The sequence below is a fragment of the Mobula hypostoma genome, chromosome 1, assembly GCF_963921235.1.
Source record: "Mobula hypostoma chromosome 1, sMobHyp1.1, whole genome shotgun sequence".
Lineage (NCBI taxonomy): Eukaryota > Metazoa > Chordata > Chondrichthyes > Myliobatiformes > Myliobatidae > Mobula > Mobula hypostoma.
Window position 1 is genome coordinate 34912054 of NC_086097.1, and position 18637 is coordinate 34930690.

Sequence of the window (18637 nt, forward strand, 5' to 3'; positions counted from 1 at the left end):
TTTGGTTATAAGTGACTTTGGAGGAAATCCAGTATAATGAATAGAAGTTTGCTCATAGTTCAAACTGGAAATTAAGACAGCATACAGAGAGACATAAAGGTATGAATGACCAATAAACGTGACAGAATGAATATAATATGGATGCGTATTAAGCTATCCACTTTGGTTGGAAAATAAATATAATTACATTGGACTTCAGTTAATTAGGATACATTTTGGCCCAATTAGAGTCATAGGGAAGTACACCACAGAAACAGACCCTTTGGTCCATCTAGTTCATGCCAAAACCATTTAAACTGCCTGCTCCCATCTACCTGCACCGGGACCATTGCCCTCCATACCTCTAGCATCCATGTACCTATCCAAACTTCTCTTTAATGTTGAAATCAAGCTCTCATGTACCACTTGTGCTGGCAGCTCATTCCACACGCTCACAACCCTCTGAGTGAAGAAGTTCCCCTCATGTACCCCATAAACTTTTCACCTTTCAATCTTAACCCATGACCTCTAATTGTAATCCCACCCAACCTCATTGGGGAGAAAGCTTGCATTTACCCTGCTTGTATTTACGATATCTATACCTTTATTATTTTGTATACCTTTATCAAATCTTCCCTCAATCTTCTACATTCTAAGGAATACAGTCCTAACCTATTGAATCTTTCCTTATAACTCAGGTCCTCCAGACCTGGCAACATCCTTGTAAATTTTCTCTGTACTCTTTCAACTTTGTTTACATCTTTCCTGGAGGTAGGTGACCAAAACTGCACACAGTACTCCAAATTAGGTCTCAACAATGTTTTATACAACTTCAACATAACATTCTATCTCCTGAGCTCAGTACATTGATATATGAAGGTCAGTATGTCAAAAGCTTTCTTTTTGACCCTATCTACCTGTGACACCACTTTCAACAAATTATGGGCATGTATTCCCAGGTCCCTTTGTTCTACCACACTCCTCAGTGCCCTACCAATCACTGCGTTAGACCTAACCTGGTTGGTCCTACTGAAGTGCAAAACCTTGCCCTTGTCTGCATTAAGTTCCTTCTGGCATTTTTCCAGCTAATGCAGATCCCTCTGCAAGCCATGATTGCCTTCCACTACACCCCCAATGTTGGTGTCAACCTCAAATTTACTGATTAAGTTAACCACATTATCATCCAGATCATTGATAATAGATGACAAACAGCAACAGACCCAGCACCCTTCGGCACTCCATTAGGTCTCCAGTCAAAGAGACAACCATCTATCACTCTCTGGTTTCTCCCACAAAGCCAATGTCAAATCCAATTTACTACCTCATCTTGAATGCTGAGTGACTGAACCTTCTTGACCATACTCACATACGGGACCTTGTCAAATGCCTTACTAAAGTCCATGTGGACAATACTGCCTTGCCTTCATCCACTTTCCTAGTAGCTTCCTCGAAAATATTTATAAGATTGGTTAGATATGACCTACTACACACAAAGCCATGCTGACTATCCTTAGTCAGTCCATGACTACCCAAATATTTGTATATTCGGTCCCTTAGAATACCTTCCAATAACTTTCCCAAAACTGATGTCAGACTCACCAACCAACTAGCCAAAGTTTTATGAAATATTTGAAAAGGTATTAAAAAAAACAAACTACCGTTTAGCTGAGTAACAAATTATGTATTTATATGAAGTACAGAACAAATTAGAATGCTACAATACTACAGTACAAATCTGTGTATTAGTTCTTAATAGTTATCAACAGAAGAATGCATTCAGAGTATGATGCCATATTCTTTCGATTGACTGTAAAGGAACAAAATTAGTGCAGACACTTAGTGCGGATAATGGACTGTCTTCATATAATACTTTCACTGATTGCATCTTCCAAATCTTTATTTTCATTATAACATTCAAAATGATTGTCAATAACTTCAAATTCTTCAACTACTTGTTGAAGTAGTGAAGTCGTTTTATTTTCACCCTGAGCTGTTTCTGGCATCTCTAAGCTTGAATGCTTGAAACTGTAGTGAGCAAAACAGTTCTGAATTGTTTTACTGCTTACTTCTTGCCAACTATTAGTAACAAAAATCACTTTTTTGAACACAAACACACGCAACTGGCACTATTTAAAAACTGTTAGTTTTAATCATGGTATAGTGTTGCTATGGCCACAAATGGCACGCAACTGATGCTAGTTAGAAACTGTTCAGCAACAGTCTCCAATCCCAATTAAGCGGCATAGTGTCCCAAATAAACAAAGTGAATCCTGGCTATTTTCACTCCAGTTTTTATTCCATAAGAGTTGAAAGTAAGCAGCTGCCCGATTAACCAATGACCTAATTAACCAGAATCTACTGTATTTCTAAGTATTGTGGAAGACTAGAAAATGTATTGGTATTTTGATGAATCTCAAATGTGTAGGTATAACAATTTGTATAGCAAACCTTTAGATATTAATCTTTAATAACAAAAGTATCAAGAGCACAAAGTCCTACCAGCTTGGTGAGATGACCATCTGGGGTATTCTGTACATTTCTGGGCTCCATCCGTTTCTTGGTGCACAGCAGTTCACAAAAATAATTGTTTTGTTAGAGCGAGTAGAACAAGAATACTTCCAAAAGCAAAATAAGTGTAGATGCTGGAAATCCAAAATGAAACAAAATGGTAAAGGTACTTGGGGTTGGAAGTGTTTATAGAGAGAGAAAATGCTTCAGGTTAGTTACTGACGGTCACTCCCACAAAGCCTGTCTGCCGACCCACATATTTTCGAATTTAGAAGAACATGAGTTTATCTATAAATATGATATTCTTTGGAAGTTTGACAAGATAGAAGCTGGAAGGAGTCATTAGCCAGTGGGTGGTAACATCAGAACCTGAGATTTAGATTTATCTATCACATGTATGTCGAAACATGCTGTGAAATGTGTGGTTTGATGTGCTGGAGGCAACCCAGAAGCGTCACCACACACTCTGATGCCAACATGAAAGCAATTTTCCTTCATTGGATGGGCTCAGAATCATTGAGTTTTCCATTCCTGAAGCTGCTTTATTGTTCTGTCATTCTGTATTTTGAAAACACACTACAGTAGATATTTGGAAAGAAAGAATATTCAGGATATGGGAATGATGACAAGATGGCAGTGGAAAATCAGCTAAGTTCTTGCTGATGGAGCTGCTTGAAGCTCTGCGGGCCCACTCCTGCACCAAACCTTGTGCCTTCAAGGGATCTTTTATATTTATGTTTGATTTCTGTTTCAAAGTCTGCACAAATGATTTGTCATAGTGTATTCTGCTAATCTACTGTTGAGATTTATTCATATTCTTTCAATGATGGTCATTGAGTTTATCTTAATTTACTGTATACACACTTCTCATTGATCAGTGCATGTTTTTGCATTCTTCAGGGCAATTGTAGCTTTAGTCTACAATGTATTGAAGGCTTTTATGGAAATGAACGGCCCCTTGTTTGATGAGCTGACAGCAACCTACAAGTCAGATCGGCAAAAGTAAGATTTTATTGCAGTAGATGAATTATGTTAAGTGTAGAATTACTTTTAAAGGCCCTAACTGAAGTACTAAAATATGTAGCTGTGGATTTGAGACCTTAATGGTGTGGATTTACTCAAAAAATCATAACTAAGTGAATCAGTGGGTGAGAGGGAACCACAGAGACTAGAGATCATTTTAAGGGCACCTAGTATATTCTGGCCATGTAGTGAAATACAGATATTAGAAAGCATTGTAGTTTCCAATTTGCAGTTGCCACCCAACCACGTTCCTGCCCCTGAACATTAAGAATAATTGTGAATGTACATTTCTAGACATAAAAGTACTAGTCTAAAAGATGTTTAATGCAGTTAACCACATAAAAGATATTTGCCGTGTAAGCAAAACTTTTATTCATCGTTGACTGCAGTAACAGGTTAGGAGTTTAGCAATTCTGTGTTAAAGGCTTGAATGGGGGTTCTCAAAGACATTGACTAAAAATTATGATCTATTTTTTTCTGATAAAGTATATTATGAAAAAAATATCCACTTGCAACTTGAGATTATAAATATATAGTCCTGATTTAATATGTTTTTCAGAGAAAAGAAAAAGGAAAAGGAGCGGGAAGAACTTTGGAAAAAATTGGGTGCTCTTGAAATAAAGAAAGGTGTGAAAAAAGGGATTTCATCTTAAAGAAGCATGGTACCAATATTCCATGGTATACATTTATGTAGTAAGAGATGGATCAATGGTCTTTTGTATTGTGCTACTTTACAGTAGATTTCACATCTGTTTCATTATGAATGACAGTTCTGTAACAGTACTGTATATAACTTTTCTCATGTTTAAATAGTATGGCAAAAGGAGGGGAACCAATACAAAACTTGTACAGTAGATTGATGTCTGAGAATTCTTATGTAAATGTAGTCATTGTTTAACTTTTTCCAAAAAAGAAGAAAAAACATCCTTTTGCATTAGCACAGATACTCCAAGAAGTTTGCTATTTCAAAATACCCAGATATGTTTCCCTACTTATTGGTGGCAGACCGCAAGAAAATATTTTTTTAGACTGAAGATTGTGTTCTGCTTGTCCCTGTGACTTTGCTGCAATTTAATTTATAGTTACAGAAAAGTTTGTGGATGTTTTCTTTTTAATTTGTTGGTTTTAAACCTCTTATGGTGTTAAAATACCTCTAGACACAGCACACTAAACTGTGTAAAGGTTAATATCCATGTGCATCAAGATGCTGTTCATTATTTTTTTACCTAGAAGTGTATTAAAATGCACTGCCAGGAGATACGGTATACTGAATATTAAAGTATCTGTTAAAGATACATAATTGTTTTGTTTGGATACGGAACTGAATAAACAAAATGTAGACAGTAAAGAACCAAATTTTAAGTTTGGGTATATATTGTTCATTGGAATTATAGACTACATATCCTCTTTAACCTGCTGTATTTCACACTTGCATCGAGCATCATTAATTCATACAACTAGCTTTAATTTGAAGATTCCCGTATGGAAGTGAACACACTTCCCTAATCCATAACTAGTGCATATTTTGGTGCATTATTCATGGTGTGTATGAGATTCCGTGTTTCAGTTATATTCAGTGTTGTGTGGCACGACACTTGTGTTGTTGGGATTGTGTACCTGACTAATTTAATAAGGGGGGAGTGGGTCATCAATACCATACGCATCTTAACCTTTTTAAAAAATCTAATGAAGCAGTAGGGAATTGAGCCATAATGTCTTGTGGCATAATAAGCCCTGTGTTGATCCAGTTGGAATGTTACACTACCAGTGTTATATTGCTCCATGTGTCACACCACTCTGTTGATGTAACAGCTTTTTTTGAAATCCCACCAGGTGTGGGAAAGAGTAGGGTATAAAACTTTGTTTTTTTTTAAATAAAACTTTTTTTGTAATTTTTAAAAATTTTACTGCAGATCTGACATGCGCATCGTCTTGCACTGTTCCCAACCTACAAAGGAAACCCACCTCAGACTTTACAAAAAAAAAAGAGCATTGAGCTTCACAGGTTTTGCTCAGTCTTGCTCTTCAAAATGTAATAAGCTGCCCCTGTTAAATCTGATGGCCATGTTAATATGATTTCTTTCAGCTTTTGGAAAAAACTGAGTGGCTGAAAGGAATTACTGCCTCATCAAGCAATATATGCTGTTTAATAATTACTCATTGTTTCAAATTTTGATGCAAAATATTTGCACTCAATTAGTACTGGTTACTGTACCGTACATGTTGTACTTCAGAACGGCACTTTTACAGGTGCAAAAAGTAACCAGAGATTTAATGTGGGTGTGTTACTTATCTGCTCTTTATTTACTCGTTTTGTGTGTGATGCTCAAAAGCAAAAAAAAATCTTGAGAGCAGAAATAAGAGACTTCAGGGATGACTGGGGCTTGAAAGAAACTTATTCAACTTCTCTCAGTTGAGAAACAAATTTAGATTCTTAAGTGGGCTCCACAGTGCTTTCAAAAAGTAATAAATGGTGAATGTGATGATGCACTGTAGTCTGTTATTAGTCAGTAACCTCCCATGTTTAAGCAATCCAAGTATTGCTTAGTGTGCACATTGGTCATATATGTGGTTTTTGATACCAACATAAAGTTACTGTATTTCATGACAGATTACTGTGTGAATGCCCTTAGGTCCGCTTTTGGATCACATATTGTAAATAGGCTGTAATCAGAAGTTCATGTATGACTGCAGAGTTTTAAAAATACAGATCTTATCAATGAATTGCTGGTGTTATCTTCTTTATCAAATATAGAACGACAATGCCACACATCTAGGATGCTCTGTAAGGAAAATGTACTTACATATTTTTCATATCTTTTTCTGGCAGTATTACTAAAATCCTGCAATGTATTATTACGATGTTGCATAATTGTACAGTAATGAATCAAACATCCTATAAATTATATTCCTAAAACTGAGGTTAACTTTCCTGTTTTGTCAAAACGGCTGATTTAAAGAGTATTTTCAACTCAGTGGCATTGCATTAAACATAAGATGTTAATACCCAAATCACTTATATTAAACTGGCATCAGTCATATTAAGGATCACCTTAATCACCACACAAATACCATAAGCTTTTTGTCCCCTGTGCGCCACTCATCATTGACCTGGGTCAGCTGTTTTTTTAAGTCTAACATTGGAATACAGATTAATTTAGTTGGTTTGTATAAGACCATAAGGTTTGTTATGGTTTCTATTAACCTTATGGTATATAAGGTTTGCTATGCAACATGTTTTAGCAATTTCCAAGTGTCTCACTCTTTCTGTTCCTTGCTAGAGAATTAGAAATGAAACCAATGTAAAAGAACCATGTAAACAAAGTGTTGTTGATCTTGGCTTTACTTTCTCATATACTGTCAATGGTAAAGAACTGATGTCATTAATACTCAGCAAAGAAATCCAATTTACATGAAACACAATGCATTGAGCAATAATTTTGTGAAATTACACACTGAAAGCTATTGTATGGAACTTAAATGTAAATTTCTTTCCTTAGTGTGCATTGTATAAAATTTGATATAGTAGTCTTGCTGATCTGGAAGCAACATTTTAATAACATTTAATGAGTAAAATTCAAAATTTATGTGACTCAATTCATTTTTCAGTTTAATGACAATTTCTTATGTCTAATTGACATTTTATTTATTGCTTTTGTAACCGTTATGAAGATTTGATGTGGAACTGTTCAGAAGGTCTTTAATGCTGCGCTCCAGGACAATGTTTCACATTAAACTTGAATCAGAAGTTAAGCCTGTAGTTTCATGTAGTTTAAAAGCCACTGTGTTAAATGCAGTGGGGTTGAAGAGGAGGGGAGGAGTGCTGTGGTTGGTGGTGGTGAGTTCTTATAAGCTATGTCTTATGAGAAAATGTAACATTTGTGGTTGGAAACTTCCTGAAGTAGACGATTCACATAGCACACATGTTCTTTATCTCAAAGCTGATGATAATTTATACTATATTTGAGTTGGCATTTTAAGTATTGTTCAGCTTCACCAAAGCTATGCTGGTAATGGTGTAATTAGTTCTTTTTTTATTTGTGTTTATAAACAAAATGCAGCAAAAATATAATTTAATTTCCCTATTATGACACCAATCTAATATTTATTAGTATTGCTTAAATAATGGTTTCTGACAAAGAATTTCAAATGCTTGCCTTAAATTTTGACGGAAGGTTTAGAATAGGGTGTCACCTTGACTACTTGTGGAAGCCATGTTTATTTTCACTTAAGTAAAAGACCTTAAAGTTTAATGATCTGTCAAAAAGAAGCTTTGACATTTTAGTTCAGTTCCTAACATAAATCACCCTTCCACCCCCACCCGTCTCCCCTACCAATTCACTTCAGTCTGAGTAAAAGAAGAACCTCATCATTGATTACAGATTTTACAAGCAGAGCTCTTGCAATGCATCCACTGATGAATGTGGAACTTCTCTTTTTTTTTAATCACTTGGGGACTTAAGGCAAATGCAGCCTATTATCAATAATAATAACATGACAGTGTTTGAACATGAAGGCCACTTTGATATAGAGTACATGAGCAATTTCAAAAGACCTACTTAAAACTATAATTGTCCACTGCTAGTGTGTAATTGCTAGTTTTTTTAAGAGCTTAACCTACAAGTAAAGTGATGGTACAACATAGGCTTTTTGAATCCAGGCCACTCTTTGTTTCTCCAATGTACCCAGTGACTCCTCTGGATAAAACTGGTTGTTTTGCTGCTTGGTTCACAACACCCCCTTTTCTTCTACACAGTGGATTTTGGTTAATTGGGTCACATCAGGACCTGTACATTTTGACCCAATGTAGTGGCTACCCTGATTAGCCTTAGTTTGATGGAAATAGTTTAAAAATGAATAAATGACCAACTGAGTAACAAATTATGTATTTAAATAAGGAACAAATTAAAACATTGCTAATAGTACTACATACTATAAAACTGTATTAGTTCCTAATAGTTATCGACAAAGGAATTCATCCAGTGTATGCAATGAGCAAAATCAGCACGGACACCTGGTGCAGATAATGGACTGCCATCATACAAAAGTATTGACAATTGCATCCTCCAAATCTTCATTTTCATTGTCGCTACCTTCAAATTCTTTGTAGTTCAAGTTTGTTGAAGTAGTTAATCATTTCATTTCCACTCCCAGATGTTTTTAGCACCTCCAAGCCCGAAGGCTTGAAACCGCAGTGATCAAAACAGTTCTGAATAGTCTTGCTGCTTATTTCTCACCAACTGTCAGTGATAAAATCATCCTGCTTTTTGAACACAAGTGCTCACAACTCTCACTATTTAAAAACTTTTTACTCTATGCATGGTGTGTAGTGCCTAATGGCCACACGTGCATGACTGATGCTAGTTAGAACCTGTTCAGCAAGTCTCCTGTCCCAAAGAAAGGAAGGGAATCTTGGCAATATTAGTGTTTAGTTTTCGTTCTTTAAGAGTTTTCCCAAATAAACAGCTGTCCGGATTAACCATGGCCCAATTAACTGGAATCCATTGTGATTTGATTTTGGTTGATTCTAGCAATTAAAGGCATTTAGAGTCAGAATAATACAGTGTAGAAGCAAGCCCTTTGACCCAACTCCTTCATGCTCATTAGGATGCACATCTAAACTAATCCCATTTGCCTGTGTTGAGTCCATATTCCTCTAAACCTTTTGAACTGTCTTTTAAATGTGGTTATTGTACTTGCCTGAACCACTTCCTCCAACAGCTCCTTTCATACATGCACTGTTCTCTGCAGGAAGGATTCCCTTGGGTCCCTTTAAGTTTTTTTTACCATCTCAACTTAAATCTTTGGCCTCTGGTTTTTGATTCCCTTTCCCTGCGGGTGTGGGGGGGGGGTGGGTGTAGAGAAAGGACTGTGTGCATATCTCATCAATGCCTCTTATGATTTTATACACCTCTACAAGGTCACTCCTTAGTCTTCAGTGCTGTAAGGAGTAAAGTCTTAGCATGTCCACCTCTCAGGCCATTGAATTCTGGCAGCATTCTTATAAATTCTCTGCCCTCTTTTAAGCTTTTCACACAACTAAAATCCAATAACCTTTATCTGAAGGAAAGCTTATACTGTTGAAGATTCTCATGAAGAAATTATACAGGAGGCTTTACAACTTGAAGCTGGAGGGAATTGCTACCATCACAGCTTGTTGCGAGAATTATGGTAGGTGAGAATTAAAAAAAATACTGGATATGATATGAACACACGTTAAGATTTAGCAAGTGGTAAAGACTTTACAAAGATTTTTTTCCAGTTTCTTCTTTCCCAAGTAAAAGATTAAAGCACTTCAAACTTCAGGAAGTTCCAAAAGATGGCATCCCACAGTCCCAGTGCATCTATGAAGTGCTTGAATGCTTGGAAAAAATATTTCACTTCTGCTTGAACTGCAGAAGCTTATCTTGTACTGAATGAATTATAGAGGGTTTTGTTTCCTTGACTATTCCTCGAGAGCCCTCATTGAGATGGGCTTTACACATGTAATTCAGGTAACGTTGATTGATTAAAGCTCCTTTGGAGTACGTCTCAAGTCAAGGAGATGCGAGTTCAGCAGCACTTCAGGTGTCCAGTGTTTATGGTCATTATTTTATGTTCTGTTTATGAGATGTATAAATGGTTTGGACAGATATATATAGGAGGCTGATCAATGAATTTGCTGCAGAGTGGATAGTGAGGGAGATTATCAACTAATGCCGGATATAGATCAGTTGGAAATATGGGCAGGGAAATAGCAGATGTAGTTTAATTCAGACTTTGGGAAGGTCAAATGTTAAAGGAAAGTATGCAGTAAATGGCAGAAGCTTTGGGAGGTTTGATGTACAGAGTGATCTTGAAGTGCAAGTCAATAGCTCCTTGAAAGTGGCAATGTAAGTAGATTAAAAAGCTGTGCTGGCTGGCTGGTGTAGTGGCATCAGCACTGAACTTTGAGGCAAATGGTCCTGGGTTTGAATCTTACTGGCTCCTTGCGCGCTTTCTATCCGTGCTGGGTTGAGCGTCGAGCTGGCGACCTTGTAAACCAAGATTAGAGAGTATTAACTATAATGCAAGTTTGGACAGACCTGGTGATGAACTTGATGCCCTTGAGGCTATTGTTGCAAATGATATGAAGACGGCTGGAGGGGCAGGTAGTGTTGAGGAAGCAGAGAGTCTGTGAAGGACATAGATGCAGCTCGCAGCGGCCACTCCAGTGGTGATGTCTGTTATCTATCAAGTAGGGTGCCGTGCACAATCCTGATTTGATGGATACAGATGCAAGAGCATGGAGGAACATCTGGTGAAACTTCTGAAATGCCTGCTTCGCTGCCGCTGCTGCTGTGTGATCCAGAATCTCTGGAGGGGAAGGCCCCAAGTCCTCAGCTTCGCTTGTTGCTCAGCGGCCAGGGCGGGGTCAAAGCGCTCGGAAGAGAATGGCGCTCGGTGCTCAGTGTTGGAGCGCTGGTCAGAGGCTCGAAATTTTCGGACGGACTCGGAGTCCGCTGCGGTCGAGTGCTTCCAATGGTGCTGCATCGGCAAGTTTCTGGTGCTTGGAGATTCGTGGCAGGGAGAGTTTCTCCCTTCTACCATCTGCGTGAGGTGATGAGGCTATCGGGACTTGAGACTTTTTTTTTACCGTGCCCATGGTCTGCTCTTTATCAAATTACGGTATTGCTTTGCACTGTTGTAACACTTTTTTATAATTATGTGGTTTTGTCAGTTTTAGTCTTGGTTTGTCTTATGTTTCTTGTAATGTCAGTCTGGAGGAACATTGTATCATTTTCTAATGCATGCATTTCTAAATGAAAATAAACAAGGACTGAGTGTCCTCATAATCTAATCTAATCTAATCTAATTAGGAGAATGAGCAAAGAAGTGTAGGAAATAAAGGTGTAGACTATTTTCTAAGGAGATAAGTCAAAGATTAGAGATGCAAAGGGAACCATAGAACACTACAACACCAAAAACAGGCCATTCGGCCCTTCTAGTCTGTGCCAAAACTTTATTCCGCTAGTTCCATTGACCGGCACCCAGTCCATAACCCTCCAGACCTCTCCCATCTATCCAATTTATTCTTAAAACTTAAGAGTGAGCCGGCATTTACCACATCAGATGGCTGCTCAATCCGCACTCCCAACCACTGAGTGAAATAGTTCTCCCTAATGTTCTCTCTAAACCTTTCACCCTAAAGCCATGTCCTCTTGTACTCATCTCTCCTAACCTAAGTGGAAAGAGCCTACTCACATTTACTCTGTCTATACCCCTCATAATTTTGTAAACCTCTATCAAATCTCCTGTCATTCTTCTATGCTCCAAGGAATAAAGTCCTAATCTGCTCAATCTTTCCCTGTAACTCAACTCCTGAAGACCCGGCAACATCCTAGTAAATCTTCTCCGCACTCTTTCAATCTTACTGATATCCTTCCTATAGTTAGGTGACCAGAACTGCACACAATACTCCAAATTTGGCCTCATCGATGTCTTATACAACCTCACCATAACATCCCAACTTCTACACTCGATACTTTGACTTATGAATGCCAGGATGTCAAAAGCATTCTTTACAACCCTGTCTACCTATGACGCCACTTTCAGGGAATTATGTATCCGAACTCCCAGATCCCTTTGTTCCTCGCACTCCTCAGTGCCCTACTATTTACTGTGTATGTCCTGCCTTGATTTGTCCTTCCAAAATGCAACACCTCACACTTGTCTGCATAAAATTCCATCTGCCATTTTCTGGCCCATTTTTCCAGTTGGTTCAGATCCCTCTGCAAGCTTTGAAAGCCTTCCTCGCTGTCCACAACGCCTCCGATCTTAGTGTCATCAGCAAACTTGCTGATCCAATTTACCACATTATCATCGAGATCATTGATATAGACAACAAACAACAATGGTCCTAGCACAGATCCATGAGGCACACCACTAGTCACAGGCCTCCAGTCTGGGAAGCAATCATCCACTACCACTCTGTCTTCTCCCACACAACCAATTTCAAATCCAGTTTACAACCTCTCCATGGATACCTAGTGTCTGAACCTTATAAACTAACCTCCCATGTGGGACCTTGTCAAAGGCTTTACTAAAGTCCATGTAGATAACATCCACAGCCTTTCCTTCATCTACTTTCTTGGTAACCTCCTGGAAAAACTCTACAAGGTTCATTAAACATGATCTACCATGCACAAAGCCATGCTGACTATCCTTAATCAGCCCTTGGCTGTCCAAATACTTGTATATCTGATCTCTCAGAACACCTTCCAATAATTTACCTACTACTGATGTCAGGCTCATTGGCCTGTAATTACCTGGTTTACTTTGAGCCTTTTTTAAGCAACGGAACAACATGAGCTACCCTCCAATCCTCCGGCACCGCACCCGTGGCTAAGGACATTTTAAATATTTCTGCCAGGGCCCCCACAATTTCTACACTAGTCTCTCTCAAGGTACGAGGAAATATCATGTCAGGCCCGGGGGAATTTATCTACCTTTATTCACTGTAAGGCAGCAAGCACCTCCTCCTCTTTAATCTCTATATGTTCCATGACACCACTGCTTGTTTCCCTTCTTTCCATATATGCTATGCCAGTTTCCTGAGTAAATACTGATGCAAAAATACTGTTTTAAGATCTCCCCCATCTCGTGAGGCTCCACACATAGACAACCACTCTGATCTTCTAGGGGACCAATTTTGTCCCTTACTATCCTTTTATTCTTAATATACCCTTAGAAACCCTTTGGGTTTATCTGCCAAAGCAACCTCATGTCTTCTTTTTGCCTTCCTGATTTCCTTCTTTAGTATTTTCTTACATTTTCTATACTCTTCAAGTACCTCATTTGTTCTTTGTTGCCTCTACCTGCTATACACCTCTCTTTTTCCTTAACCAGATTGCCAATATCCCTTGAAAACCAAGGTTCCCTATGCCTGTTAACTTTGCCTTTAATCCTGGCAGGAACATGCAAACTCTGCACTCTCAAAATTTCTCCTTTGAAGGCCTTCCACTTACTGAACACATCCTTGCCGGAAAATAACTTATCCCAATCCACTCTTCCTAGATTCTTTCTCATTTCCACAAAATTGGCCCTTTTCCAATTTAGAACCTCAACTTGAGGACCAAACCTATCCTTATCCATAATTAATTTGAAACTAATGACATTATGGTCATTGGACCCAAAATGTTCTCCTACTTCTGTCACCTGACCTGTCTGGTTCCCTAATAGGAGATCAAGTATTGCATCATCTCTCGTAGGCACCTCTATATATTGATTTAGAAAACTTTCCTGAACACATTTGACAAACTCCAAACCATCTAGCCCTTTCACAGTGTGGGAGTCCCAATCAATATGTGGAAAGTTAAAATCCCCTACTATTACAACTTTCTGTTTCTTACATCGGTCTGCTATCTCTCTACAGATTTGCGCCTCCAATTATCTCTGACTATTGGGCTGTCTATAATACAACCCTATTAGTGTGGTCACACCTTTCCTGTTCCTTACCTCCACCCATATGGCCCCTGTAAACAACCTCTCTGGGCTGTCCTGTCTATGCACAGCTGTGATATTTTTCCTGACTAATAAAGCCACTCCTCCCCCTTTCATCCCTCCCCATCTGAAACAATGGAACCCTGGAACATTAAACTGCCAGCCCTGCCCCTCCGGCAACCAAGTCTCACTAATAGCAATAATGTCGTAATCCCACGTGCCAATCCACACCTTAAGATCATCTGCCGTACCTACAATACTCCTTGCATTGAAATAGATGCACCTGAGAACATTTCTATCACGTAGAAACCTTTGATTTCTGTCTATACATGCAGTCCTCACATGACCTCTCTCCTCCTCCACCTCACTATCTGCTCTTACACTCTGGTTCCCCTCCCCCCGCAAATCTAGTTTAAACCCCCCGGAGCAGCATTAGCAGATCTACCCGCAAGGATGTTAGTCCCCCTCCAGTTCAGGTGCAAACCGTCCCGTCGGAACAGGAACCAACTTCCTTAGAACAAAGCCCAATTGTCCAGAAACATGAAGCCCTCCCTCCTGCACCATCTCCTTAGCCACATGTTTAGCTGCATTATCTTCCTATTTCTATCCTCACTCGCACGTGGCACAGATAGCAATCCTGAGATTGCAACCCTGGAGGTCCTGCCCTTCAACTTTGCACCTAACTCCCTAAACTTTTTGCAGGACCTCCTCCTCCTTCCTGTCCATGTCATTGGTCTCTACATGGACCACGACATCTGGCTGCTCACCCTCCCTATTGAGAATACCAAGAACTCGATCCGAGATATCACAGACCCTGGCACCAGGGAGGCAGCAGACCATCTGGGATTCTCGATCTCTCCCACAGAACCTCTTATCTGTCCCCCTAACTATCAAATCCCCTATCACTACTGCTCTCCTCTTTTCCCACCTTCCCTTCTGAGCTGAGGGTCCAGTCTCAGTGCCAGAGACGTGACCACTACAACTTGTCCCTGGTAGGTCGTCCCCACCAACAGTATCCAAAACGGTATACTTATTATTGATGGGAACAGCCACAGGGGTGCTCTGTTCTCTCTGTCTATTCCCCTTCCCTCTCCTGACAGTCAACCAGCTACCTGCCTCCTGATTTTTAGGGGTGACTGTCTCCCTGAAACTCCTGTTTATTTCTGCCTCTGCCTCACGAATGATCTGAAGTTCATCCAGCTCCAGTTCCAGTTCCCTAACTTGGTTTGTCAGGAGCTGCAGCTGGATGCACCTTTTACAGGTGTAGTCATCAGGGACAATTGTGCTGTCCCTGTCTTCCCACATACAGAGCACTCAACTGCCCTAACTGTTGCCTCCATTACCTACTCCTAAGTTAATTAAATTAATTAAGGGAACTTACCCAGCCTTATCTCACTGGGAGCAAGCTCATCCTCAGCTCTGCTCACCGAAGCCTCTCGAGCTGAAGCCTCAAAGCTCCACTCCTACCCTGAGCCACTCACACACTTGCCACTCCTCTTCAGTTACCCCTCCTTTTATTTGTCCCTGCCAATTATCTCAAGTACTCACTCCCTCTAATCAACTAATTAACACTCTGTTTAACCCTTCAGTTGCCCTCCACGCTCCTTTTTAAAGCACACTCACCTCAGCTGCTTTCCAGCACTCAGCACTCTCCCGAGCCCCTCACTCCTCCTCCCGCTGTGACGGTCCCGCGATCACACTTGGGAGTCCTCGTGCAGGATTCCCTAAAGGTTAACTTGCAGGTTGAGCTGGTGGTAAGGAAGGTAAATGCAATGTTAGCATTCATTTCAAGAGGGCTACAATATAATAAGGCATTGGTCAGAATGAACTTGGAGTACTGTGAGCAGTTTCAGGCCCCTTATCTAAGAAAAGATGTTCTGGCATTGGAGAGAGTTCAGAGGAGGGTCTCACGAGTGATTCCAAGAATAAAAGGATTAACATGAGGAGTCTTCAGCTCTGGGCCTATATTTGCTGGGGTTTAGAAGGATGTGGAGGGGGGAATCTAATTGAAACATATCAAATGTTCAAATCCCTATGTCGAGTGGATGTGGAGAGAATGTTTCCTATAGTGGGAATTTTAGGACCAGAGGCCACATCCTCAGAATTGAAAGATGTCCATTTATAACAGAGAAGAGGAATTTATTTAGGCAGAGGGTTCAAAGTTTATCTTTGGGTCTGTGCAATACATTGCACTGATGGCTGTGGTTGCCAAGTCTTTGGGTATATTTAAAGCGATAGTTGATAGGTTCTTGAGTCAGGGCGTCATCAAAGGTTACGGGGAGAAGGCAGGAGAGTGGGTTGAGAGGGATAATAAATCACCATGGTGGAATGGTGGAGCAGACTCAATGGGCCATTTGGCTTAATTCTGCTCCTTTGTCTTATGGTCTTAATGACTCGGGTTGTTTTCCCTGGACTGATCGGGCAAACTGATAAAGGCATTTAAAGTTATGAGATTGTGAAAGAATTGAATAATAGAGTGCCTGGCATTAGGATGGCGAGGGAAGGGAAGGACAAAAAAACGGTGTGCTGATGGATATGATTTTTAAATTTGGCATCTTGGCCATCACAGATATGACAAACAAAGGGCCTGTTCCCATGTTGTCCTGCTCAATGTTCCATATAAGTTCTTTATTTGCAATAAGATTTTGTTCTGTAGGGTTTAAGGATAGATTTGGCGTGGATATTGAATATTATGTGGAGAAGGATATAAAGTTGTTGAGTTATTATTTAGAAAATTTCCAATCTAGTATTCTTTGATATGTTTAGAGTAGTTTTCTTTTTGTTTGGTACCATAAGAGGGCAATAAAGAACCTAAAATAGAGCCACAGTTTTGTATGAAAAGCCAATTCATTTTTATCCTTTGATTTTAAATGCTGGAAGCTGATCTTTTAACTCGCTATCGGACAGAAATTGCTCATCATCTCTAGTCATTTATTTTTGTTTCTAATATCACTTCAGGGACTGAGCCCACTTCTTTTTAGCCAACTTAAAATGCTCCACCTTTGTGGATATATTCATAGAGTGTTGAATGTTTATAAATTTACAGAATGAGTTAAAATAAAATGCATGAATCATTGAGCTATGATATATTTGTAATTTCCTCAAAAGAAGGCACAGATGGTTTGCATGGATAAAGAAACATTGTAATGCAGGAATACCTTAAACTTAAACTCAATGCACAATGTTGGGATCTATTGGGACACAGTGATGTTATGGTAGTGGTCCAAAGTTGGAAAAAACTTCCTTCTCCAGCCGAGGTGAAAAATAAATATAAAAATGTCAGAAGTTGCTCAGTGAACAGATCAGCTATAAATAATGCATGCACGTACACACAGGAATGTAATTTATTGTTTTTATGCTAGTTACTAGTTAGGGTTTGCCTTCGTTCAAGTTTGCAGGTACAGAACTCTGTAAGGTACAAATATATTACACAGAAGTGAGTTCAATGAGTTATTATTGAAAGGAAAGAGTACTCAGTCACTATATTTACTGGAGCAATCAATGCTAACAGATCTGTGAGAATAGACAATGCAAAGGTATTTAATGAATTTTGTAGTGCTGCTTCAGCTAGGTTGTTAACTGCTCAGTTAATAAAGACCATAAAACATAGGAGCAGAAATATATTAAAAAAATCTCGGGTCCCTGAGTGTCAGTGTTTCTCAACCTAGGGCTTCCACGAGAGAGCATGATTTAAAAAAAAACAAATCGGTTTTATGAACTTGGCGCAATGCACAATGGGAGTACTGGCAGTGGTGGGCAGTGACTGAGCAGCCCTGTTGGTGGTCTCTCAGCCCAATATGGCAGTGCACTGTACAACCGTGTTTATTTGGTTGCAAACAACAGGAATACTGCAGATGCTGGAAATTCAAGCAACACACATCAAGGTTGCTGGTGAACGCAGCAGGCCAGGCAGCATCTCTAGGAAGAAGTACAGTCGACGTTTCAGGCCGAGACCCTTCGTCAGGACTGACAAAGGGTCTCGGCCTGAAACGTCGACTGTACCTCTATCTAGAGATGCTGCCTGGTCTGGTGCGTTCACCAGCAACTTTGATGTGTGTTGCTTTATTTGGTTGCGTCCATTTTCCCTTTTTGATGCGAGGTAGGGGAGGCCATTGATAATCAGTGAGCGCTGAATTGCACAGAAGGGAGGAGGGTTGGCTGATGAGGAGAGTGAAGTGTGTTTTCCAAGCATAGAAAGGACTCACCTAACTTGGGCTGTGACATCAGCTTCTCCCTCCTGAATTACCTCCCCCAACTTCCCCTTACGAAAATAGTACGGTCAGATTTTGCTGAGCATCTTGAAGATGAAGAATAGCTTACTTAGCGGACATTTTTCATCATATGAACCAGTTGAACAAGTCTCTGCAAGGCCTTGGAGAAAAAGTTTTGACTTCAAGTGACAAGATTCTTGGATGTAAAAGGAAACTGGATCATGTTGCAAAAGGAAATCTTGAAATGTTTCCACTGCTGTTTGGGCTTGAGAGTGAGAAAGGATATCAGAAGGTCTTGAGACTTACTGAAAACCACCTGGAAAACTGCAGAAGACAATTGAACAATATTTTTCCAGTCTTTCAACACAAGTGAGGGACCCTTTCACTGAATCTTCTGCTCAGCCTGAGGACTTGACTTTGAGAGAGATGGAAGAACGTTGTGAGCTGCAGTCTGA

General features: G+C 39.6%; 1 protein-coding gene across 1 annotated transcript in view; it reads left to right on the plus strand.

Annotated features, from left to right (window-relative positions):
* Positions 1-7252, plus strand: part of ppp2r5eb (protein phosphatase 2, regulatory subunit B', epsilon isoform b) — a 122300-nt gene extending 115048 nt beyond the window's left edge. Inside the window, exons 12-13 of the mRNA XM_063046278.1 lie at positions 3388-3489; positions 4070-7252. Coding sequence (XP_062902348.1) covers positions 3388-3489; positions 4070-4163 — 196 coding nt within the window. The 3' untranslated portion in view covers positions 4164-7252. The remainder of the gene's footprint in view (positions 1-3387; positions 3490-4069) is intronic.
* The last annotated feature ends 11385 nt before the right edge of the window (positions 7253-18637 follow it).